Genomic DNA, 26,795 nt, shown 5'->3' with positions numbered 1-26,795 from the left:
ACCCTTCTTAAAGTTTGTGCAAACTGACAGAACTAAAGCTGATGTTGTGTCCAAGTTCTGCAAAACTTCCTCTGCTGTACGTGTAGACATTATGAGCACACCTACAGAGGAGCAGCAGAGGTGAAAACCTGCATGAATAATGCTGCAGGATAAAAACGGCGTGACAGATCTGGGAGAAGAAAAGCAGGCTTGATAAAGTAGAGTTCAGGTGTTCAGCTACTAATATAGAACACAAGCCAGCTCACAGTCACTTACTCTCTAATATTATTTTATTGACACTCATTGCTTCTTTTCTAAAACCAAGCAAGCACCCTGTGTAGGCAACACCGAAAGTTTTCTACATGAAAGATGTTGCAAAACATAATCAGAAAGCTTTTGAATTATATATCATTTGTACTGGGAGAAAACAATTTAAAGACACTCGATGCAATCGTTAAAAGCAAAAGAAACCAGTTTCTCTATGCAGAAAATGAATGGAGTTTATGCTTCCATATCCCAAGTGTTTTAACAGATCATAGAGAGGTGATAGTTCTGTTTTTATCCTTAAGGCTGAAAATAATCTCTCCAAAGTAAAGGACGATTGTGTACCTCCTTCTCCAGCATTAGTCCTTCAGCCCGCAGGTTCCTCTCAAACGTGCATCTCTTCTCCACCTGCGGACTCGACTTCTTATACACCAGGATATAGTCGATACGCTTTTTTCCATCTCTGAACATCAGACCCGAGGGGGTTTCTAGATTTTTCCCCTAAAAAACAAAGCAGAATATCCTTTATATTTCAGTTGTCAAAGGTATCGAGTAGCAATCGGTGCTGAAGTGAATATCCTGCTAACATCTGAGCGAGTTCTTAAACGCTGCTGATTGGCTATTTTGTTCACATGCTTAACGGAAATGACTGTGATTGGCTGTAAAGGTCATCGACTGACAACTGTTCACCGTTTGTTTATCAAGTGCAAACACAGATGCGTGAACACTTGAGCGTTTTAAAGTCGTGTTGGGAAATGGATGTAATGGATGAAAATTTCAGTACCAGCTAGTACCGAATTCGATACTTTGGACAACCCTACCTTATAAGACAACATTTCACTGGAATCTATGAAGCGATAGAAATTACTCGTGTTTTAATCCCTACACTGATGGACAAACAGTATTATTGTTTTTGATACACACCAAAACTGACGTTCTCTGCATGTTCAATTAACTTAAACTAAGCTGAAACAACACAATTCTTGAGTTTTTTTGGGAGGGACAACCTAGTTGTTTCCTATTTAATTCACTTAAATTTGTACTATTAAGTTAAGTAAACTGTGTGACCGAGGCATGTCTACAGTGTGGAATACAGACCAAGGATGCTCTATTTCATCTTATAACATGAGATGCTTGATTCTGATTGGCTGATGAGCATTCTAAGGTGTGGCGTCATTTCAGATAAGAAAACAAATAAAGTAGTTCCGGCAGGTTTTTACAGCTCCATATGACACCCCTGAAGGATTCATCAGCCACATCAGTCAAAAATCACGTCAAAACACAATTGAAGGCTTTGAATGAGCTGTGGAGGAAACTAGTGCTACACACAGGAGCAGTTTGAGGACAAAACACTGACAAATGACTGAAATATAACATCTGAACAATGGAGCAGCGGTGGTGAGAAGAAGCGGAATAACTGAGTCTGGAATTTATTTCATCTATTTTAGAAACGCTGTGGCAGAACAACAGCATAAACTACTATGACAAAGATCACCTCAGGTACTGATTATGGGCTTTCGTCAGTGTTAAATGTTCCTATTGTGAGTTTAAATACCATTTTACATGACATTTATTGCCATATTACTAAGAGGGGTTGAATTATTATAAAATAATGCACACCTGAGGTGTAACAACAACCCTGTGACCTAATATTTTTATTGGCAGAGACAATATTTCCTTTCATAATACTGATAATAACTGATCACAAAATGTGTTATTTTAAATTGGAATGATTTCTAATGGATCATGCGACAATGAAAACTTGAGTTTTTAGTTATTATTAGCATTATAAGAGTTATTTGAAATTTTAATGATATTTATTACCATAATTAATGTTAATCTCATATCCCCTTTTTTAAAATGTACATACATATACACACACACACATACATATATATATATACATACATATATATATATATATATATATATATACATACATACACGCACACACACACACACAGACACACACACACATATATTGTCTAACTGCAGATTAAATACATTTACACTTGAAAGGTGTTTTGACCAGTAGAGTAAATCAAAAACACACGTCTAATTTTGCAATGACTAAACATCTTTATATTCTGCTGATTCAACTTGACAATGATGACTAAAGAAAGCACCTTTAAGTATTCATTGTTATCAAACACTAATAGAGTTGTCAGCATCTCCTCAGGCGAGCTGTGATGGAGAGAAGAGCTGCTTTTTGTACCTTTACGGAGTCAGTTCGGGCCTCTAGTTTCCCTCTGCTCACTGGCTTCTGCTGGACGAGGAGAGTTTCATCTGTTTTCGGCTCAAACCCCCCCGTCTCCCTCTCTTCAGTGTAGACATCCTGACCTGTGTCTGACAAAGAGAGAAAATACATCCAGAGTTATTCTCTTGTATTTCATTGTAGACGATATGAACACAAAATATTTCATGGCTTGTTTGGTCAACTTCATTTCATTTGTACATATACATCCTTTCCTGTCATTCAGACCTGCAACACATTCCAAGAAAAAGTTGGGACAGGAGCAGTTTAGGGCTAGAAAATTAGGTAAATTGGTAAAATAATGATGTGATTTGAAACAGGTGATGTCAACAGTTATGATTTGGTACAAAAGCAGCATCCAAGAAAGGTCTAGTCGTTCAGGAGCAAAGACGGGATGAGGATCGCCAGTTTCAACAAGTACATGAGAAAATGATTGAAATGTTTAAAAACAATGCTCCTCAGAGAAAGATCCGAAGACATTTGGATATTTCATCGTCAACAGTGCAGAACATCATTGAAAGAAGCCTAAGCTGAACAACTGTGATCTCCGATCCATCAGGGGGCGCTGCAACATGAATCCTCACTAATCTATAAGTCATATCACCACATGGGCTCAGGACTACTTCGGCAAACCTTTGTCAAGCACCTTAATACATAGTTACATCCACAAACGCCAGTGAAAGCTGTACTGTGCCAAAAGAAAGCCCTATGTTAACAGTGTCCAGAAGTGCCGTCGACTTTTCTGTGCTTAGAGACATCTCAGATGGACCATCACATAGTGGAAATGTGTACTGTGGTCAGATGAATATAATTCAGGTTTTTTGGGGGGAGAAATGGATGCTGTGTGCTCCGGACCAAAGAAGAAAAGCATCATCCAGACCAAGGGTCACCAATCTCGTTCCTGGAGGTCCGGTGCCCTGCATGGTTTAGCTCCAACTTGCCTCAACACACCTGCCTGGGTGTTTCAAGTCAAGTATACCTAGTACGACCTTAATTGGCTTGTTTAGGTGTGTTTGATTAGGGTTGGAGCTAAAATCTGCAGGACATCGGACCTCCAGGAACAAATTTGGTGATCCCTGATGCAGACTGCTACCAGCAACAAATCCAGATAGCCAAGGTGTGTCATGGGTGAGGCCAGGGTCAATGCTCTGCCAGGGTCAGCACAAACTAACTCACTAACACCACTGCCAACAGCAACCTAGTTTTCCCATGTGGTCTTGGGCTGCAGGAGGATTGCCCGATTTATTGTACTGTATTTTATTGAACTATGCTTGAGACGGTCATACCACAGGGCAGTTTTGATATTTTGATATTAACAAAAAAAAAAAAAAACAATTAATTACACAACAGCTTTTATAACAAGAGGTCTACGAAGACAAAGACATGTTTAACCATTTACTGCATTTTAAATGACGTCAATACTGATTATATTAATTTTTGTCAAGGCTGACCGTAAAATGCGTAACGTGTCGCATCAGAGGACACGGTTTTTAGCGACAAAATGTATCAATCATATGTTTTCAGAAACATATAGATTTAAAGAAGGATTGACACTTGTAAAATTAGGCCTGATGTATTTATTAATGTTTTTGTTTTGTAATGTTATAGCCTATCGTGCGTTATGTTGTTATGCAATAACTTCACATGAGTCTGTGTGCTGACGGCGTGTGCATTACTTTTGCACTAAATATCTGTTTTTATAACAGTCTTACTAGAACGTGCAGTGATCAATGTGATGACTGCCTTTGTTTAGCAGTAAAATTAGCCTAGGTGCTAATGTTACATTAACAAAATGAAAGTGTTATAATAATATTAATAATAATAATAATAACGATTTCTTATATAAATATATAGAGGGGGTTAGGGGATTACAGGAGTTTTCCGGGAGAAATAACAAAACAGGAGGGTGGCAGGAGATGGGTCTGAAATACGGGAGAATAGCGGGAAAAACAGGAGTATTGGCAGGTATGGTTAAACCCCTACTTTTATTTGAAGGACATCCTGGGATTTTAAACGACCACAGAGAGTCGGACCTAACGTCTTATCCGAAAGCGGTGCTCACTGAGCAGTATAGGGTCCCCATCAATATACTGAGGGATTAAAACTCGCACAGACCACAGGTTGAGTGCCCCCTGCTGGCCTCACTAACACCACTTCTGGCAGTAACCTAGCTTTCCCATGTGGTCTCCCATCCAGGTACTGATCGGTTGCGTTGCAGAGAGCTGGCTGTCGCTGACAGTGCATTTGTTTTGCACAAAAATTGGTAATGTTGAATTGTTTTTGCAGCGTGTTATGATTGGCCAAATAACATGTGCATATGTTTCCAGGAAATAATGAAATGCTGCAAAACATTAGCATCTTGTGTTTTATTGATGACCTGACTTTGATAACATAAGTCCTTCAACCCCTAATTCACATATGAATGATCATCACCTACTGCAAGTCACGGTTCACTTCACTTCGAATTCCTGTCACTACAAAATGCAGACCTCGGATATCTCAGCGTATGTGGACTACAGCCACCGAGTAACTATGAAAGCCATCAGGCGGAGGAGGAGAAGGAACAATCTCATTATCCATAATTCATGGTGCTGTTGTGTGGAGCTCATCAGATCAGGTGCTTCTGCTAAAAGATCTCCTGGCAGGATCAAGACCATTAGAGGCTCCGGAGGGAATGATCCGCTGTTTTTAGAGGATTGCACCGGCGTCAGCAGTTGGACATGATTCCTGCGTCTTCGCTAATATTCTCTGAGGCAGCTCCCGGAATGAGACGTCTTGTCTGTAAACCCAATGAGGGTTCGCAGAGATCAACTAGAAGGATTTTGGCGATCACAGCATTATTGTTGTCTTAGTCGAAATTTTAAAGAGTGAAGAGTTTCAAGTGAAGACGCATTGAAAACAGGATTCTTACACCTTTTCTGAGGTATTGGGTGTGGCTAACATACTTAATCACGCCCCTTCAATTCCTTCCAATGCTATGACAACAAACGGAAATGGTAAGGAGGAGAAGTCTGTTAGGTTGCAATAACTCTCCACAAACCCTTTTTCCCATCTTCCTAAATGAAAGGCATACTTTACTACATCCAATCCGCTCGCAGTATAAAAAAGCCACACCCACTGTTTTCTCATTTAATATTCCGTTTCTATTCCAAAAAACGGTCGCATTTTCCAGTTCTTGTAGACTTTAAGCACTTTCCAGGTGTGATCTGGAGACAGGATCTCATATACAAGCGACTGAAATGCGCACTCTTATAGATAGAGTGAGGAACTCTGTCACCCAGGAAGGAGCTCGAGTAAAGCCGCTGCTCTTCCACATTGAGAGAAGTCAGCTGAGGTGGCTCAGGCTTCTATTTCGGATGCCTCCTGGACGCCTACCTATGGAGGTGTTCCAGGTATGTCCCGCTGGGAGGAGGCCTCAGGAAAGACACAGGACATGCTGGAGAAACCATGTTTCTCGGCTGGTCTGCAAATGCCTCGGAAACCCCATGGAAAAGCTGGAGGAAGTGTCTGTGGAGAGGGAAGTCTGAGGTTCTCTCCTGAGACTGCTGCCCTCACGACCCGACCCCGGAAAAGTGGGCAAAAATCAATGAATGAATAAATGTTTTAAAAGTCTCCTCACCAAGTCTGCATTTACTTTCTTAAACTACATTTTAAAAAAATCAAAAAGTAAATAAACAGCATTTGTGAGGATTAAAATCGTATTATTTCCAAATTATATAATAAGCCACACCCATATATTAATAAGTATAAACTGGTCTGATTTTGTTAGAAAAACATCACACCATTTCCTAATTTAGCTAGAAGTATATCAGTATCTAATATTGAAAGGTTTAATATATTACCAATAAGTAATTCCAGGAGGTTTTTAATTACAGAATAATGCCTGACGGGTAAACCTGCAGTCCAAAGCGAAGCAGAGCACTGATGTATAAGACTCAAGGGCTTTATTCTCAAAAAAACAAAAAAAAACAAAAACACTTAGGATGTACTTGATCCCGCACATTACACTGCTACTTGCCACAAAACATAAAAATTAGACACAAATTAGAGGCACGATCATTAATTAAGTCTTTAACTAAAAGCTGACAGAAACTAAAACAGCTGATCGAGTATACACTAATCTGCACATTATTCACACACTAGATGGCGCCAAATAGTGAGAAATGCAAAGCTGACAGAAACAGCTGATGGAGTACACACTAACCTGTGCATTATTTAGACACAAGATGAAGACAGAGTAAAAAAAAACACAAAGCTGACAGAAACAGCTGATGGAGCATACACTAACCTGCACATTATTCAGACAAACGATGGTGGAAAACAGTCAAAAACCAAAAGCAGACAGAAACGAAAACAGCTGATGGAGCATACACTAACCTGCACATTATTCAGACACTAGATGGCACTAAACAGTCAAAACACAAAGCTGACAGAAACAGCTGATGGAGTATACACTAACCTGCGCATTATTCAGACACTAGATGGCACTAAACAGTCAAAACACAAAGCTGACAGAAACAGCTGATGGAGTATACACTAACCTGCGCATTATTCAGACACTAGATGGCGCCAAACAGTTAAAAATGCAAAGCTGACAGAAACGAAAACAGCTGATGGAGTATACACTAACCTGCGCATTATTCAGACACTAGATGGCGCCAAACAGTCAAAAACGCAAAGCTAACTGAAACTAACTAGCTGAATAAAGCATTGGCAAACCTTTGTATTATTTACTCACAAGATGGTGCCAAACAGTCAAAAATCAACAAACAAGCAGACGCATAAAAAGAGCATGTAAATATAAGCGTGAACGTATTCTCTGATGGTCAAAGTGATTGCAAGTTTGATTGCAATGAGCCTGCATTATTTAGCGGTTGTTATCTGGGAATAACCTACCACGGATTGTTGCAACTGACCAATCAGAAACGAGTATTCCAGGCAGCCGCGTAATACCATTAGATAAAGCAGTGTGAGGCTAGTCTGATTAGTGCTCACCTGTGGCCGGAGGTGTGATGTGTGTGCAGGAGGCACTGACGCTGCTGCTGTGTGTGTATGATTTGGGTCCAGGACTCAGAGGCACAGACAGGAAGTGGTTGAGGTTTTCAGGATGCGTTTGACTCTGAGCCAAACACGGCAAACTGCGGCGAGACGACTTGAGCGTTTTCTCCTTCAAGATCTCACTGATGCTGGTGTGCATTCCTGCTGAGACACAAACAACACACACACTTTTATTGGTTGCAATTAATAATTTGCCAGTCATAATAAACACACACACACACACACACACACACTTGTAAAGCTATCTTTATGGGGTCTTCCCATAACTATGATGATAAAACACAACCCTCACATAAAACATTCTGCATTTCTACATTTTTAAAATACTTAATTCTGTGTAATTTAGGAGCCGTTTTCCCTCACAGGGAGCAAACAAATGTCCCCACAAGGTCAAAATGTACTGGTATTGCTATACTTGTGGGGACATTTGGTCTGGATTGCAAGGTATACACATAAACACACTCACACATACCAGTTTTGTCCCCAGCTGTAATCTGAATCTGATCCAAATAGACTGTAATGTAATACAGCAGCAGTAAGACTCACTTACGTTATCAAAAGCTTTAATGATCACATTGAGGATAACCAGTGCACTACATTTACCTAATGAAACAACTCCTGGAAGCTGAATCAGTCTCTATTGACTCACAAGGTCATCTTAGGATAACAGATTGAATAACTACATTTCAAAATCACATGGATGGACACGGTTTGTTTTTTTAATGTCACGAAAAGCAGTGTGAGGAGACGCTATGGTGTTAACTGATAGTCATTTCAATTAATCAGGTTTATCGTAAGCTCATTGAGATGCTATTGCTTATTTATTAACCATCTAATTTGTTTTCAGTTTTCATTTTGCTTGTATTTTCTGTATAATGAAAACATTTTAAACTAGATTTAGCAGTTCATGCTGTTTATTTCTACATTTGCTATTTTTAAATATAAAGTTATACGACACTATGAATGAACAGGATTTAACGAGACTATAACAGATTAAGAAATGCTGTATTAATAACGCTCAATTCCTTATCATGAAACAAATCAAACCATAATTTAAATTGTTTCTGAAAATACAGTAAAAACCTAAATACATATTTTATGAATGTGTAATATAATTAACCAGAAACATATACTGTAACTAGAGACATACAACACTAGAGATAGATATGCTAGAGATAGATATAATAATAGACAGATATTAGGGTGGATGGATGGATGGATGGATGGATAGATAGATGGATTGATAAATGGATGGATAAATAGACAGATATAGATGGATGTACAGAACGATAGATGGAAGGATGTATGGATGGATAGGTGGCTAGGTAGATGGATGGATGGATTATTGGATAGATGGATGAATGGATGGATGGAGCGATAGATGGATAGGTGGCTAGGTAGATAGATGGATGGATAGAACAATGGATGGATGGATGGATGGATAAATAGACATATAGATGGATGGACAGAACGATAGATGAAAGGATGTATAGATGGATGGATAGGTGGCTAGGTAGATAGATGGATGGATGGGAAGTTGGCTAGGTGGATTGATGGATGGATAGAACCGTAGATGGATGGAAGGAGGGATGGATAGGTTGATGGACAGATTTTCAACATATTTTAAAATCATTTTAGTTCAAGGACTCCTATTGTGACGTGTCAAAACTCATCTCTATTCTATTAATTTTATTTTTAATAATCAATATATCCCCTTATCGCACAACACATGGGCATGACCTTAATCATTTTTCATATATATATATATATATATATTGCCCATACATTAAAAAAACAAAAACAAATCTAGCAGCATTTTAGCTAATTGTGCATCATCTCTATCAGAGTTGTCAGTGTCATTTTTTTTGTTAACATTTATTATTATTTGTTTATTATTATTTGTTTATGATATGTGATTTCACTTTCTGATTACAATGCCTAATTATAAAGTTGCTAAAATGTTTGGAGGAGTGTACATGCATTAGGCACATATATTAGTGGCTAAAAATAGTCTTAAAATGACAATAAAATCATTTGGCACAGTATATCTTGGTGCCGTATATCCTACAACAAAAAAATAGATATCATAACAGGCCTAAAGTTAGTATATATAAACAGAGCTATATAGCATATAGGTGAAGTGTTCAAACAGCAATTGTAATAACTAAAAGAATCTTATTTACTCCATATTAAAGCTGCCAGAGTGCAGTACAGTACAGTAAATGAACTGAAAAAACAATAACAAAGCCAGAAAAGCCTCCGTGACAGAATCATCCGTCATCTGCCATCACATCTGGATAAATGACTGCAATTAAAACCCAATCCTCAACGTGACGACAGTATGAGCGTCTTCCTCAAGGTCACGGTAAACGCTCATCCGCTGAAAAGCTGATTTGCTCCATCATCTGCTGGAGGAAAAAAAGCGCCTGGTCTTCCCCACTCCACTGCGCACAGATTGAGTGGATTTTCCTCTCGTCGTGACCTTGCCTGCGATGGCTGCATTAATCTAAGCGCTCCTAACCCACAGCTAACCTGCTAAATACAGCTAGCGTGAAGAAACAGGCAATGATTCAGAGAGGGAAGCACACTGAAAGAGAGAGCCCAAAGTTTTTTAAAATATCGAATCCCTTTGTAGGATTACTGAAGAAAGCTGATATGACTCAGTTGTCCATGTAACTTGTATCACATGCCAGTGCTATCCCACAGCAATTCGTAACTTTTTAAATTAGTGGCTAAATCGTATAAAAGCATACAATCTCATTTGTACAATTTGGTATGATTTGCTCATCCTCAATGACGGTTGGGTTTGGCAGTGGGGCTGGGTGCCAAGCCTCATTTTTAATATCACACATTTTCGTATGACTGAACTCGTAGAAATTTATATGAATTAGCCACTAAACTAACAAAACATAATATACAGTGCATCCGGAGAGTATTGATAGCACTTTTTCCGCATTCGTTTATGTTCCAGCCTTATTCTAAAACGGATTCAATTCATTGATTTCCTCAACATTCTACACACAATTCCCCATAAGCTGTAAAATCACATGTACATCAGTATTCACAGCCTTTGCTCAATGCTTTGTTGATGCACCTTTGGCAGCGATTACAGCCTCAAGTCTTTCTGAATATGATGCCACGAGCTTGACCTGTCTTTGGGAATTTTCCAGTCCTCTTTGCAGTATCTCTCAAGCTCTATCAGGTTGGATGGGAAGCGACGGTGTTCAGCCATTTTCAGATATCCCCATAGATGTTCAAAAGGATTTAGGTCTGGGCTCTGGCTGGGCCACTCAAGGAGATTCACTGAGTTGTTGTGAAGCCACTCCATTGATATTTTGGCGGTGTGCTTTGGGTCATTGTCCTGCTGGAAGATGAACCGTCGCCACAGTCAAGAGCACTCTGAAGCAGGTCTTCATTCAGGATGTCTCTGTACATCGCTGCATTCATCTTTCCCTCTGTCCTGACTAGTCTTCCAGCTCCTGCTGCTGAAACACATCCCCACAGCATGACGCTGCCACCACCGTGCTTCACTGTAGGGATGCTATTAGCCTGGTGATGATCGCTGCCTGCTTTCCTCCAAACGTAACGCCTGGCGTTCACTCCAAAGAGTTCAGTTTGAGTCTCATCAGAGCAGAGAGTTTAGTTTCTGATGGTCTGAGAGTCCTTCAGATGCCTTTTGGCAAACTCCAAGCGGGGAGTGTCTTCCGTCTGGCCACTCTACCATACAGATGCCTGATTGGTGGATTGCTGCACAGATGGTTGTCCTTCTCTAAGGTTCTCCTCTCTCCACAGAAGAACGCTGGATCTCAGACAGAGTGACCATCGGGTTATTGATCACCTCCCTGATTAATGCTATTCTCCCCCGATCACTCAGGTTAGATGGCCGGCCAGCTCTAGGAACAGTCCTGGTGGTTAAACATCTTCCACTTATGGATGATGGAGGCCGCTGTGCTCAGTGGAACTTTCAGAGCAGCAGAAATGTTTCTGTCACCTTCCCCAGACTTGTGCCTCCAGACAACCCAGTATTGGAGGTCTACAGACAATTCCTTTGTCTTCATGCTTGGTTTGTGCTTTGACATGCACTGTCAACCCTGGGCCCTTATATAGACAGGTGTAGCCTTTTCAGATCATGTCCAATCAATTGAATTGAGTACAGGTGAACTCCAATGAAGCTGCTGAAACATCTCAAGAATGATCAGTAGAAACAGAATGAACCTGAGCTCAGTGTAGAGCTTCAGCCAAATGCTGTGAATACTGATGTACATGTGATTTACATGGTTTTTATTTTAAATAAATTTGCAACAATTTCAAAAACTCTGTTCACAATTGTCATTATGGGGGATTGTGTGTAGAATGTTGAGGAAATAAATTAAATTAATCCATTTTAGAATAAGGCTTGAACATAAAAACATGTGGATAAAGTGAAGCGCTATCAATACTCCCCGCATGCACTGTATATAAATGTATTTTTATTGTACTTTTAAATGTCCGACCCCATTTTCCAGACCAACATCAGAGGTTTCAAACACATTTAAATAACAATAATTCACAATAAAGCTAAAGAATTAGGAGCTGAAATACATGTTGAAATATGGTGAATACAGCATGCCATCTTCTATTTTTTCTGCTCAAAGCATCATTACTCAATGGAAATGATGGAGTTCTTTGCAATTATATGCAGTCAAACAGGCTAAGACTGGAAAGTTATATATATTAAAGTTATTATATAATATATATGTTAATCTGCAGCACATTGCAAACGCACAAAAAAGTATGAATCTACCCCATAAAGAGAGAGAAATAAATATCATCCCTCATCTCCTTTTATTACTTCAAAATCATCTTCAAGTTGGTAATTAATCCTAGACTTGAGATTTTCCATTGAACACAGCATGAAAGTTTCCCAGACTCTAGAAAACACATGAATATTTATTGAGTTAAGCGCTGAGGCACATTATGATTGATCGTCTGCTGCTAAACAACACATTATAATGTTTTTGCACAGCATAGTTTCCCACTGTACAGATTTACCACAGCAAAACAAGGCCTCGAAAATCAGTCAAGTTGCGATAGCTCTCGAAACTGATACGCTTGACAATGCTTGCCTGCAGTGTCGCCTTCATAACTGATCATAATGAGAAATGCTTCAAATGCAGATCTCTGGTTTTCCCTGCTGTAGTGAATGCTTCTCTATGTGTAATATCAGTGTATTAGAGTCTGCAGAGACAAACATGCACGACTCCACAATAACAGCAGCGAGTATAGCAGGAGACTCCAGCAGAATCCTTATCTGCAGCTCACAGTGATGGAGAATCACAGCAGATGGAGAAAACACTCGGTAAACATCAGCACTGTGGCCAATAGAGCATCATCAGAGCCTTCAGGGTTTTCAGATTCCGCTATCGCTGGATTTAACTCGAGATCAAGCAAATGACGCAATGTTTTGTGGAGCTCACAACTTAATTTTTCTTTAAATCGCTAGAGATGAATCAGAGAAAAACAAATATATATATATATATATATATATATATATATATATATATATATATATATATATATGTATGTGTGTGTGTGTGTGTGTGTGTGTGTGTGTGTGTGTGTGTATATATATATATATATATATATATATATATATATACACACATACACACACACACACACACACACACATACATACATACATACATACATACATACATATATATATGTGTGTGTGTGTGTGTGTGTGTGTGTGTGTGTGTGTGTGTGTGTATACATACATACATACATACATACATACATACATACATACATACATACATATATATATATATATATATATATATATATATATATATATATATACACACACACACACACACACACACATATATATATATATATATATATGTATGTATGTATGTATGTATGTATGTATGTATGTATGTATGTATGTATGTGTGTGTGTGTGTGTGTGTGTGTGTGTGTGTGTGTATACATACATACATACATACATACATACATACATACATACATATATATATATATATATATATACACACACACACACACACACACACACACACACTGTAAAAAATCTATAATTTTACAGTTTATTTCAGGCAACCTGCGCTTGTGATTGTTTAGATCCAGGTGTGCAATACCAAGTTCAACCACTGGGTGTCAAATTTAAATACTGCACCTTTAAAGCCAGGTACACTTCTTAACGACTTTAACTAACCAAATGTTGGGTTTGTCAATATTTGACCCAACGCTGGGTTGTTATTTCAGAGATGGGTATAGTATCCAAAATCTAAGGGATGTGAAATTACAGGAGTTTTCCGGAACACAGCACAAAACAGGAGATGGGTATGAAATACAGGACACTCCTGGAAAAAACGAGAGAGCTCCCTGCTGAAAAATCCAGCTTAAACCAGCCTAGGCTGTTTGGCTGGTTTTGGCTGGTTGACCAGGCTGGTTTTAGAGGGGTTTTGGCCACTTCCAGGCTGGTTTCCAGCCATTTCCAGCCTGGTCTTAGCTGGATAGGCTGGGAGATGACCAGCTAAAACCAGCTTGACCAGCCTAGCAGGCTGGGAGCCCAGCCAAAACCAGCTATGTCCAGCTTAAACCAGGCTGGTCAAGCTGGTTTTAGCTGGATTTAGCTGGTCATTTTCCAGCCTGACCAGCTAAGACCAGGCTGAAAATGGCTGGAAACCAGCCTGGAAGTGGCCAAAACCCCTCTAAAACCAGCCTGGTCAACCAGCTAAAACCAGCCAACCAGCCTAGGCTGGTTTAAGCTGGATTTTTTAGCAGGGCTGGCAGGTATGCCTTTAGTGCATGTGTTTGAACTGTGGGGAAAACCGAAACACCCCAAAAAAATACCATGCCAACATGGGGAGAACATGCAAACTCCACACAGAAAGCCATGACTCGAACCAGTGGCCTTCTTGCTGTGAGGCGACAGTGCTAACCACTGAGTCACCATGTTGCCCTTTACGGTTTCATACATGGAGAATACAAATAACTCACATTTCGGGAATACGTTTCAACACAGTTGTCGTCGGTACATGACACCTGTCAACAGAGCTGCACTTGTGGTGCTGTGATGTAAACGCAGAGTTGAGTAACCCCGCGTGCAGATGCAGGAGCAGCTGGCTCTCCTCAACTCATTGTGTAGGTTTCTATAAATATATAAAGGCTTATTTGACGTGCAATCCTGATTTAATCTGAGCTCATACTGCTCTGCCGGGAAGAGGGATGTAATCCTGGACGAGTTTGACATGTGAAGGAGAGAATTAAACAGAGGAGACTGAAGCAGCGCTCAATATAGACAACACTACAGATACCAGAGATGAAAGAGCTGGAGTGTGTGTGTGTGTGTGTGTGTGTGTGTGTGTGTGTGTGTGTGTGTGTCAGTGGGGGCGGGCGTGTGTGTATGTACTTGCATGTTTGTCTTGTGTATTTGCTGTGTGTGTGTGTGTGTACTCTTGGTGTGAGTGTTGTGTGTCCACATCTGTGCTTATGTTGTGTTTGTGCTGTGTGTGTGTGAGACTGTGCAGACTGTGAGATTTGTTGCAGAGTGTTTTGAGCATGTGTGTGTGTATGATCATGTATGTTTGCTTGTGTTGTGTATATATTTAGTGTGTATGTGTGTGCATTGAGCATGCTGTGTACACGCGTGTGTGTGTGCATTGTGTGCTATCTGCTTGCATGTACTGTATGAGCTGTGTATGAGTGCTGTGTGTGCACGTTTTGTGTGCTTTTCCATAATTTGTGCATGTGTTGTGTGTGTTTGTGTGTGGTGTGTATTCATGTGTTGTGTGTTTAGTTATGCTGTGTGCTTGTGCCTGTGTTGTGAGTGATGCTTGTCATACGGGTTGTGCGAGTGTGATGTTTGGTTGCGAGTTGTGCGAATTCGTGTGTATTGTATTCTGAGCATGCACACAACACACACACACTCTTACACATACATGCGTGTGCTTGTGCTGAGTATGTTGCGTGCACATGTGTTGTGTGTATGCGTGTTGTGTTGTGATGCGCTTTCACCACCTGCTATTGAAAGTGTGAGGATCGTGTCCACAAAACACACACTGTTGGTCTGCGCCAGAGGACACACACACACCTGCAGTGCTGGATTTAAACAGGAAAAGCCAATACTACACTGTGAAGGAGATTATCTGTGTGTGTGTGTGTGTGTACACACGTGCAACCTGGACAGTTTGATTTTCAGTTTCAGCCCTGAAGCGTGCAGTACTACAGATACAGATCTGCCTGTGTGTGCTGTAATCCCACAGCTGCTAGACTGAGTTTCAAACACTCTCCGGTTCATTTTATACACACAAGACAGTGTTTTCCTGCAGATGTGTGTGTGTGTGTGTGTGTGTGTGTGTGTGTGTGTGTGTGTAGCTTATTATCATAGTTACTCCATTCATTCATTTTCTTTTCCGCTTAGTCCCTTTATTAATCAGGTGTCGCCACAGTGGAAATAAACGCCAACTTATCCAGCAAGTTTTATGCAGCGGTTGCCCTTCCAGCTGCAACCCATCACTGGGAAACATCCACACACACTCATACACTACGGACAATTTTCACAATTCCCCTATAGTACATGCATTTTAGACTGTGGGGGTAAACTGGAGCACATTGCCAACACGGGGAGAACATGCAAACTCCACAAAGAAATGCCAACTGACCCAGCCGGGGCTCAAACCAGCAACCTTCTTGCAGTGCTACCCACTGCGCCACCGTGACGCCCCGTTTTTGAAACATTTTCTGTCTTGTTTGTAATTTTAGGTATAAAAATAAATACATGTTGTGTCTGATGAGACATCTGAACAGTCTAAGCTTGTTCTCAAACTTTTTTTCACCAAGTACCACCTCAAAAAAAAAGTGTCTCTGCAAGTACCATCGAAATGACCAGTATTGAAATAAAGTAGCGTAGTTGGCCAAATTAAGCAGCCACAGCACTGCACAGTTCGAAAAAGAGGCATATTCATATTTATACAATTTGACAACTTGATCACACGACTCGTGGAGTGGCATTCTGAAAAATTAAGATGTTTTCAACTGGGCACGCCTTGAAAATGCATGCGCGTCGTGCTGCAGTTCCTACTCAATTTGCTAACCTGTGGGTTAAATTTTGATGCTCAAGTGACTAAGATGAAACAAGAGAATACCGTCATTTTTCAAAATAAAAGAATTTTCAAAATAAATGATCGTTCAGATCGTTCGGTACTAATTGATCTATAGACCGGTGCCGGTCTGTGGCCCGAGGGTTGGGGACCACTGCTCTAGCGCGTATCTGCTCTGCAAGAACCACGAACCTCTTTCTCTAGTTCTGCCTCATTCGGATTGATTTTTTGCAGCTGATGACTCGATGCACTAAAGTAAACATTCCAAGCACAGTGCTTTGACAGTAGGCTTAAAGAGAACAGCCTATTCTGATCACATCTGTGTTATTGTACGCATCAAATGATTTAAATTGTATTCATTTTTTCTTTACTCAGTGATTCCACCGCGTACCACTAGAAGTAAGTCCGCGTACCACTAGTGGTAAACGTACCACTGGTCTAAGCTAACCGAGTGTGTTAAAGATGTTAAAGACTGGATGACCAACAATTTTCTTCTCTTAATTTCAGACAAAACACAAGTATTACTTGTTGGGCCTAAATCCTGAACACAGCAGATCTCACAACTCAAGCTCTACTGTAGAAGATCTGGGTGTCATATTAGACAGCAGCTTAACTCTCGAAAACCACGTCACAAAAACACCTTCTTTCATCTGAGAAATATTGCTAAGTTATGAAGTATGCTATCCATCTCAGATGCAGAAAAGCTAGTCCATGCTATTATGACCTCTAGGCTGGATTACTTTAACGCTCTGTTTGCTGGCTGCCCAGCATCCTCTATTAATAAACGTCAGCTAGTACGAAATGCAGCTGGCAGAGTTCTTACCAGGGCTAGGAAATATGATCATATCAGCCCAATTTTCTCCTCCCTACACTGGCTGCCTGTTAAGTTCCATATTGAATTTAAAATATTACTTCTTACCTATACATCTTTAAATAATCGAGCACCTGTTTATCTAACCAACCTCCTGTCTCGCTACAACCCAACTCGCTCTTTAAGATCTCAAAACTCAGGGCTCCTGGTAGAACCCAGAATAGCAAAGTCCACTAAAGGAGGTCGAGCCTTCTCATTCATGGCTCCTAAACTCTGGAATAGCCTATAATGTTTGAGGCTCAGACACACTCTCCCAATTCAAAACTAGATTAAAGACCTATCTGTTTAGTAAAGCATACACACAATTCATCACATAACTCAGTGAGTGTGCTCCATGCAGGTGAGTGGGCTTGACAAACCACCTGTAGGACACACTCGTGCTGTCCTAATGCGCCAGACACACATTAGAAATACTCGTATGCTTTTATATGTTGGTTTCAATAACTAGTCATTTGATTTTAGCACTTCATTTTTGGTTGTGTCACCTCTGTTAGTGGTTTAAAAAGTTTGTCAATGAGTTCTAAAAATAGTCAGCGATCAAATGTTCCCTAAAAATGAGAAATGGTGCTGAACATAATGAAATCTACATGATATAGTAGTCTCAGACAAGCTATTAACTTGCATATAATAGTCATGTGAGTGCATTGAAGCAGCTGGAAGGGCATCCGCTGCGTAAAAACTTGCTGGATAAGTTGGCGGTTCATTCCGCCGTGGCGACCCCGGATTAATAAAGGGACTAAGCCGACAAGAAAAAAATGAATGAATGAGTGCAATGAAAACATGTTTCAGGATTATTGTTGATTTTCTGTATGTAGAGTCAGATTTGAGAGCCTGATTTGATCCGATTCTACTGTCACCAGAGAAATAAGAGAGAATAAAAACATCTGAGAGCACAAAGAGGGTATTTAGAGGAAAGTAAAAGCGCGCTGGAGCTGCAGGAAATCAGGTCAGTGGGTTTTTAACAGTCTTCTGCATCTCAGATCTTTGCATAATTCATCTCTGCTTCCCCTCAGCGCTCACATTCACATCGCCTGCCCCACAAACACAGGCTTTTTATAGAGCAGAGGCGGAGCGGGACGAGGGGGAAATACACCCCTGTGTTTACAGGACTATTAGAAGAGTCTGGACACTGAAGAGGATCCGAACTTTTGAAGATTTCGGAGATTTACAGCACAAATACTCGCTCTGTATGAGCAGAATAAGTGAATTATTGTGGGAATAATACATTTAATTTCCACCAGTTTCCAGGCTTAAAGAAACACTTTATTTTACTTGCTTATAATGGAGTTTTACCATGTTTAATTCCATTCAGCCGATCACCGGGTTGGGCGCTTTTAGCTTAGCATAGATAATTGAATCGGATCATAGATATACACATTAGATGTCGCCTACCCTGTTGTTGTCTATTGGAAGGAATGCGTCAATAGTGCCGCCATCTTGCTACAGGGTAGCGCACCTTTGAAATGAATGCGGGACCAAGGTACAGTGGAGGACTGTGGCCATCCAAAGCCAGAGATATACACATATACACATATATCTATGATCGGGAGTTTTCCTAAATGTTAGTATGCACATTTTTTTTTTTAATTATGAACATTTTAATTTTACATCACTTTTCTACATTGATGGATCAGTGACCGCACGGGCATTCCTGACTAAAAGCTTGTGTTTGTGTGTACAGAAATGTACTCTTCACCCTCCCTGTTAAATTTGATCTAATCATGTGCTGAAACACAGCTCCTCTCCTGCTTTCACTGCTCATACTGACGGAGGGAGCGACTCGTTTGTGAATGAATCCCCCGAACGACTCTTTCACTAACGTTAGCCGACAATAATACAAGTTTCTGGCAGCGCAGCATCTCGTTGTCATATTTCTTTTGCATTGTTTGCTGATTTTATTCAACAAAACTAGCATAAGCCGAGTGTTTAGTGCGAGTTGGAGCTGCTTTGCCGTATGGTGAATGCAGTAAGTGACTGTTATCATCAATAACGTTACCTGATTAGCACCAAAGTTCAGAACATACAAAATGTAAAAAACTTAATCTTACCTATGACATGTTCTGCCTTTGTGCTTGGTTTTCTTTGTTTGCTTGTTACTACACCCGTAGACAGCGCTAAAGTCCTGCATCTTCACGTAATAACACTGTCTTGTCTAGTGCGGTTGAATGACATTTGTCCTGGGAGCCCTGTACCAATGTGGCGGCGCTATTCACGCATGCTCAGGGTCCCTATGCGATATCTAGTGTATATATCTATGGAATCGGATTAGATCATTAGTGTAAGAGCCAGTTATGCATAATTCATTAGTGATAATAATTTAGTTAAGGTTAAAACATGATAAAAATTGATAGTTAAATATATTAAGAATTCATTGTGATTGTGTTATATAAAATGCATAATTTAATTATTGATATAATTTAAAAACCGTTACTTTGGTATTTTGGCTTCCAACAGTAATACGTCATGAGGTCATTAGTTCATACGTTTAAGGCAGATTGCAGTTATGGATGTTGGAAGCAACACAGTTTTTGTGACCGAGCTGATCGAGTCTATTGTAACTTTGTATTTTTGCTTGCATTTGTTCAGTAAACCTTTTTTAAAAGAAGATTTGGTCTTATTCGCGTTTTTGCAAATACTGGTTGTTGGAATTGAAGGTGCAAAAGATGGTACATAAGGATTTGCACGAAAGGTGTGCCACTACAATTAGCATCCCACAAACAAAAAAAAAAAGTTCCTATTCAAAGCTCGACTCTTCTGTAGTTCATCCTGTACAAAAAGTGACAGAAAATGAATAGTTGTTCTTTACTAGGTCGATATGGTTAGGAACTAAACTCTCATTCCAGCGTAATAATCAAGGAACGTTTGCTGCGGTGCCACGACTGCAGCAGGTGTAATAATATTAGCAATGCACTATTTTCAGGCTCTGTGTAATATCCTGCTGCAGCCATGACACAGCAGCAAAGTTCCTTGATTATTATGCTGTAATGAGAGTATAGTTCTAAGAACTATGCATTCAGATCAGGTTAAAGGTTGTAATTCATTCATTTAGCCCTTGTTTATCAGTGTGTATAATCGTAAACGAACTGTGAGACCAGTATAGGTTCACACCTCTAATTACTACACACACACTTACTATACAGACAACTAATAACATCTATCCATGTTCCTTTTTGAGCCACAATATATTAAAACATATTCTTGATGTACCTTTTTGCAAAATACACCCACAAAACCAGATTGTTGGCGCTTTAGAGTCAACCAGCAAAATAGTGGCGTCGCAAAATAATCTAAATTCTGAAAAGCTGATTTCAAAATGCATCCATTTCTTTCTTTTATTTTATTTTGGATTTTCAATCAGATAAAACACAACTTCTATATTTCAAAATAATAGTTTCTTAATAAAAAATGTGTAATCTCAGTGAATCAGCTACATCAGTGATGCTGATCAATCCACAATAATTCAGTGGCTGCATTTTATTAATTAATTAATTTATTTATGTATTGAAATATTGTGAAAGTGCATTAAAATGAATAAAATCAACAACTAAATCAAAATGGGGTGGCCAGAGTTTACACTTGAGGATGCCCCTGCAAAAGACAATATATCGAAGAATGCTGGAAAACCAGTAACCATTGACTTTCACAGTATTTGTTTATCATACTATAAAAGACAATGGTTACAGGTTTCCAGCATTCTTCAAAGTATCTTCTTTTGTGTTCGACAGAAGAATTAAAAAAAAAACTCTCAAAGGTTTGGAATGATGTAAGGGAGAGTAAACAGGGAGTACATTTTCATTGGGTGAACTACCTCTTAAAGTGTGTAGTTGGCAGCAGATGGCACGTTTGCAGAGATTACGAATTACACAAATCAGCCAGTGATGCCATCAAACGCGAAGACAGGAGATTAAAACATCACTCATCAGAGCTACCCATGATGAGAAAATATGATCAAATCCATTCTTTGTTATTTTTATGCAAAAAAAGACTCTAAAAAACAATATTTTCACTTTTAATTGGGAAGAAATGACATTTGTTTACAGAAATAAAACTATGACACTTTACTCAAACACGTTACTAATAGTCGATTTTAATACGCTAATATTTTCCATAGTCAGATATGTTTATCTCTTCAGAAAAGCGCCTGCCAAATTTGATCATTAAGCAAAGGTCGCAGGTAGTTTAAATAATCAATCTATCAGTGTCTGGATGTCTGAGTGTATAATTTTCGTCTCCATCTGTGCGTTATGCAATGTGACAGGTGGCAAGTCTGTGGCGCTCGGGATATCGTGCAACACACACACACAAACAAACACACACACTTTGACACAGAAAAAGAGAAACTCGCAGCTCCCCTGTGGAGAAGGCACAAACTGGGCCCTCTGTTTTTAGAGACCCAGAAAACCTATTTAAAACCACACCTGTGCTGTGCATTAATCCCATAGTCAAAATGCATGAGCGCCTATACAACAATCACGAAAGCAGAGCTGTTTGTACATCATCCTCCCACTATCTCAGCATTTATTTGGAGGTTTGCCCGTGGCTCAGGAAGTCCTCGTGTCTGGCCAATCTGTTTGTGCTGCAAAAGATCTGAACGCCAATATCACACAGCCAGAAACGCACGTCCATGAGCTGTAGACGACACCGTTCTGGATGCAATTGAATATGGAGCCAGATCAGTCTCAAAAACAACATAACATTCATACATGCACACAATTTACATACTTCTTGTGAATTATCAAGTAAACTGGAAAATTAACTACCAAATTAACTAAATTTGTGTATTTATGAACTGCTTACAAACTGGATTTGTGTATTTATGTATCATGTTTTGAATTTACTAATAATATTTGTCTATTTACGAATTGTTTTGGATTTCTGAATTGTATTTTTGCATTTATGAACTGTTTGTGTAATTACTAATCTGATTTGTGCATATACGAATTGTGTTTTGAAATCACAAATTGTGTTTTTATTTATACCTTTTTTAAATTTACAAATTTAATGTAATTACGAATTGTGTTTTGAATTTACAAATTAGATTTGCATAATTATGAATTGTGTTTTGAGTTACTAATTGGATTAATGTATTTATATGTACAAGTTAGATTTGTATATTGAATGACCGATTAGATTTCTGCATTTTTCAATTGTGTTTTGAATTTATGCATTTATGGATTGCGTTTCGGATTTACGAATTGGATTTGTGTACTTATGAGTTGTGTTTTAAATTCCGAATTGGATTTGCGCATTTATAAGTTGGTTTTTTGGATTTACAAATCGTATTTGCGCATTTATGTGTTGTGTTTTGGATTTCCGAATTGGATTTGCGCATTTATGTATTGTGTTTTGGATTTCCGAATTGGATTTGCGCATTTATGTATTGTGTTTTGGATTTACGAATTGAATTTGCGCATTTATGTATTGCGTTTTGGATTTCCGAATTGGATTTGCGCATTTATGTAGTGTTTTGGATTTGCGAATTGAATTTGCGCATTTATGTATTGTGTTTTGGATTTACGAATTGGATTTGCATATTTATGAGTTGTGCTTTAAATTTCTAATTGGATTCATGTATTTATAAGTTGTGTTTTGAACTTACGAATTGGGTTTGTGTATTAAGGTGTTGTGTTTTAAATTCCGAATTGGATTTGTGTATTTATGAGTTGTGTTTAGGATTTACGAATCGTATTTGCGCATTTATGTATTGTGTTTTGGATTTTCAAATTGGTTTTGCGCATTTATGTATTGTGTTTTGGATTTACGAATTGAATTTGTGCATTGAGTTGTGTTTAGGATTTACGAATCGTATTTGCGCATTTATGTATTGTGTTTTGGATTTTCAAATTGGTTTTGCGCATTTATGTATTGTGTTTTGGATTTACGAATTGAATTTGTGCATTGAGTTGTGTTTTGGATTAACGAATTGGATTGACGCGTTTATAAGTTGTGTTTTTGAGAACAATCCGGCTCCATACAGTTCATCTTGTGTGTCCATTTTGGAGTAGGTGCATTAATTGCGATAGTCTTTTCTTCTCTATTGTGATGGAGGGCCGAGACACACCAAAAGGAAATACTATCAGGATTACAACTGTGAATTTTAAAACAAAACTAAAAGTATATTGGAGTTGACTGGCATTGATTTTTTTGGTGTACACTGGCAGTGGACACACAAGCCTGATCAGAGTCGCCCCTCACAATACTGTACTGTAGCATTGGAAATAAGCCAATATTATTTTCCAACACTTTCACTCCCAAACACATTATCAAAAGTTTGTATTAGCTGTGCAGACAGCCAGCCATGGTCACATTATGACTTCCAATTTTTGTTTCCAAAGAGGCTCTGAGGGTTTTGTTGCACATATTCAGCTTTGAGGCATACAAATGATCAGCACCACAGAGGCAGATTTCGGTTTATTGCTTTCCGTTATTGTGCAGGTTGGATTTGATTTGGACGCTCCGCCAAGCCTTCAATAGCGTGAAGATGACAGAACAGTAGCTATTTTTGACTTGTGAATTGATTGCGTGGCACAGGTTGGTCATGTTCCTCTTGTCCTCATTGGTCATCTGTGAACGCTGTTTGAATATTTATTTGTCAGATCCCAGTTTTCATCAGATTTAACGCAACTCGGAGATGCTACAGACTGTGCTGTACCGGTGACTGATACTCACAGCATTTATAAATAGCAACAGCTGACTGAAATTGCCAGTTTTAATCTGAGTGGTTCAATGCTGTGCAACGTCCTGGAATCAGGATGAATGTTTTATAATCAGTCCATTGTATTTTTTAGACCTGTTGATCATTTGCTTTGTTATGAACCATAATTACAAATCTGCATGTTCATCTGGGCCTGGTTCACTTTATAAAAGGCGTTAGGAACGCATGATAATAGGGAAAAAAAAAAAAAAAAAAGACATTGCGATATTTTTTTTCTTGCGATATTCAGTATACTTTCAGCAGATGAAAAGAACAGCTCTATAAATAAAAATAAGTGAAGTTTATTTATCAACTAATTTCATGAAGAGCACGATAGGTTTGGGCTTATATATATACGATAATGCCTTAGTCTATCGGCGATGGCCAATAGACATGTTGCTGAGATGATATCGCCAATCCTCCGCCCCCGTCGCAAACCCGCTTGCGAAAAATACACACTCAAGCCCCGTTTACACTAATACGTCCTAGTATTAAAATGGCATTTCAGAACGAAAATGATCCACATCCACACCGTGTTTTACCTAGCATTTCTGAACAGTCCTCCGTCCACTACAAACGCACATCACATGACCACACACGCACTGTAATGTGCTCGTTTGAGTTCAGTGAGCAGTGCACATCGGACAGTTTATCAAGGATGTACCACTGGATCGCGTCTCAGTATAGTTGGGATGTCTGAATATCAAGTTTAACAAGTCTCCTGGAAGTTCCGGGAGTCTCCCGCAAATGCACAGAGACTCCCTGAGCTCAGACTCCCCTCTCGCTCTGCCACGGGAGGGAGCCCCGGGCTCGAGGATCTCACGAGCTCAGGGCTCTCTCCTGGGACAGCTAAGGGCGAACTCCTGAAACCAAATCACTATAGCGTTGACAAAAGATGCAAATGAAATGCATAGAATTGTATGGCTATATGGGAGTCTAGCAGGCAGAATAACAATAAACAAATGTAAAATATTACTGTAGAGTCTACATTGTAAAATTACAATTAATCTTTCTTTGGGCTCTATTTTATTGATCTAGGCACAAAATCTAAAGCACAGGGCACAAAAGCATTAAGGGCATGTCTGAATCCACTTTTGCTATTTTAAGGATAGAAAAAAAAAGCTCTGCGCCATGGCACATGGTCTAACAGGGTTGAGGTTATTTTGTTAATGAGTTATAGATGTGTTTTGAGAATAAACCAATCAGAGAATAAACCAATCAATTATCTCCCATTCCCTTTAAGTGTTGCGGCATTTGCTATTTACATGGTGGACTTTGTAAGTGTAGAAGCTGAACACTTCACTAGCGAAGAAAATGGTTAAACAGAGCATCTGCAGCGCACTGATAAAGAACGAGCCTCCTCCATTCAGCCTCTTTCCTTTCACTTTCACTCTCTCTCTCTTTCGTGGATAAGGAAACGGTGTTGTACGCACAGACATCCATTAGTCTACATAATTAATTTTGATTGTTAAGCACAAAGAATTGTCAACTATTTCTAAATTCAGTTCTAATATGATCCAAAACCTTGACAGGTGGACAAATCTAAGCTTGTTTTTAATAAAACAAATATAAATATGCAGAAAATAAATAATAATAATAATAATAATAACAACAACAACAATACAAAAGCAAGTCATGAATAAACTAAAAAAAAGCCCCCCCCCCCTCCCCCAAAAAATGTAAAGCCATGAAAGCAGTGGTTTTTATATTCATGTAGAAAATAATATTTTTTGTAATATTTTAATCTCTTAACTCTTTTCATTTGTAAAGATAATTGTGTATTGCTGTACACCCTGTGTGTATCAAGCAATGGGGACGCGTTTAAGGTGAACTAATGTGTTCTGCGCTGCTTTTATAGTACCTCAAAATATTATAAGGCTCCGTGTCATAAAGAACATGACAATGAGTTCACTGTACTCAAATGGCCTCCACAGTCACCAGATCTCAATCCAATAGAGCAGCTTTGGGATGTGGTGGAACGGGAGATTGGCATCATGGATGTGCGTGATGCTATCATGGAGCGAAATCTCTGGGGAATATTCCCAGTACCTTGTTGAATCTCTGCCATAAAGGGTTAAGGCAGTTCTGAAGGCAAATGGGGTCCAACCCAGTACTAGTACCTAATAAAGTGGCCGGTGAGTGCATATTCTTATTGCAATATATAAATAGCAATATCATACAACCCTAAAAAGCAACAAAATTATGTTCATGGAAACTCACAAATATACATTAAAATGTGAACACTGTTGATGCGCAAACATAACCTACAAATCTATCTGATATGAACCTAACATGATTCAAGTCCATTTTCTGCACATCCCCAGCCGTCTGTCACACATCTTCCCATTATAATTAACCCAGAATTCACCTCAGGCTTTCACAATTAAATGCTAAACTGCAGATTTTTTCTCATTAATTACGCAATTGCATGACGAGAGCCTTAATCAGCGTAACATCCATTACCAACACAAAAACGCAATGCTTAGCCTGGAGCGCATCAGTCGAAATGCATTATCCTGCAGTAATGTGCTGAGCTATGCTGGTAAAGGAGTCTGTGGCCAAACA

At 39.2% G+C, this 26,795-nt stretch overlaps 2 protein-coding genes across 14 annotated transcripts in view; both read right to left on the bottom strand.

Moving 5' to 3' along the window:
• Positions 1–26,795, bottom strand: part of ano5a (anoctamin 5a) — an 805,725-nt gene that overhangs the window by 582,409 nt on the left and 196,521 nt on the right. The window lies entirely within an intron of this gene.
• ano3 (anoctamin 3) overlaps positions 1–26,795 on the bottom strand; it is a 123,269-nt gene that overhangs the window by 57,804 nt on the left and 38,670 nt on the right. For 9 of the 13 annotated variants that reach the window (XR_015526786.1, XR_015526784.1, XR_015526788.1 and 6 more), the window contains exons 2-4: positions 7,493–7,696; positions 2,459–2,589; positions 589–744 (exon numbers count right to left, since the gene is read on the bottom strand). Coding sequence is in view for 8 of the 13 variants with exons in the window: in XM_087312631.1 (XP_087168757.1) it covers positions 589–744; positions 2,459–2,589; positions 7,493–7,696 (491 nt within the window). In the remaining 5 variants the exon portion in view is untranslated. Of the gene's footprint in view, positions 1–588; positions 745–2,458; positions 2,590–7,492; positions 7,700–26,795 lie in introns of all 13 variants that reach the window. The other 4 variants (XR_015526787.1, XM_087312626.1, XM_087312629.1 and 1 more) reach the window with 1 other exon arrangement.

This window comes from Danio rerio, chromosome 25 (genome assembly GCF_052040795.2).
Source record: "Danio rerio strain M-AB ecotype USA chromosome 25, GRCz13ab, whole genome shotgun sequence".
NCBI lineage: Eukaryota > Metazoa > Chordata > Actinopteri > Cypriniformes > Danionidae > Danio > Danio rerio.
The sequence above is the reverse complement of the archived record's forward strand: the minus strand, read 5'-3'. Positions and strand labels throughout refer to the sequence as shown.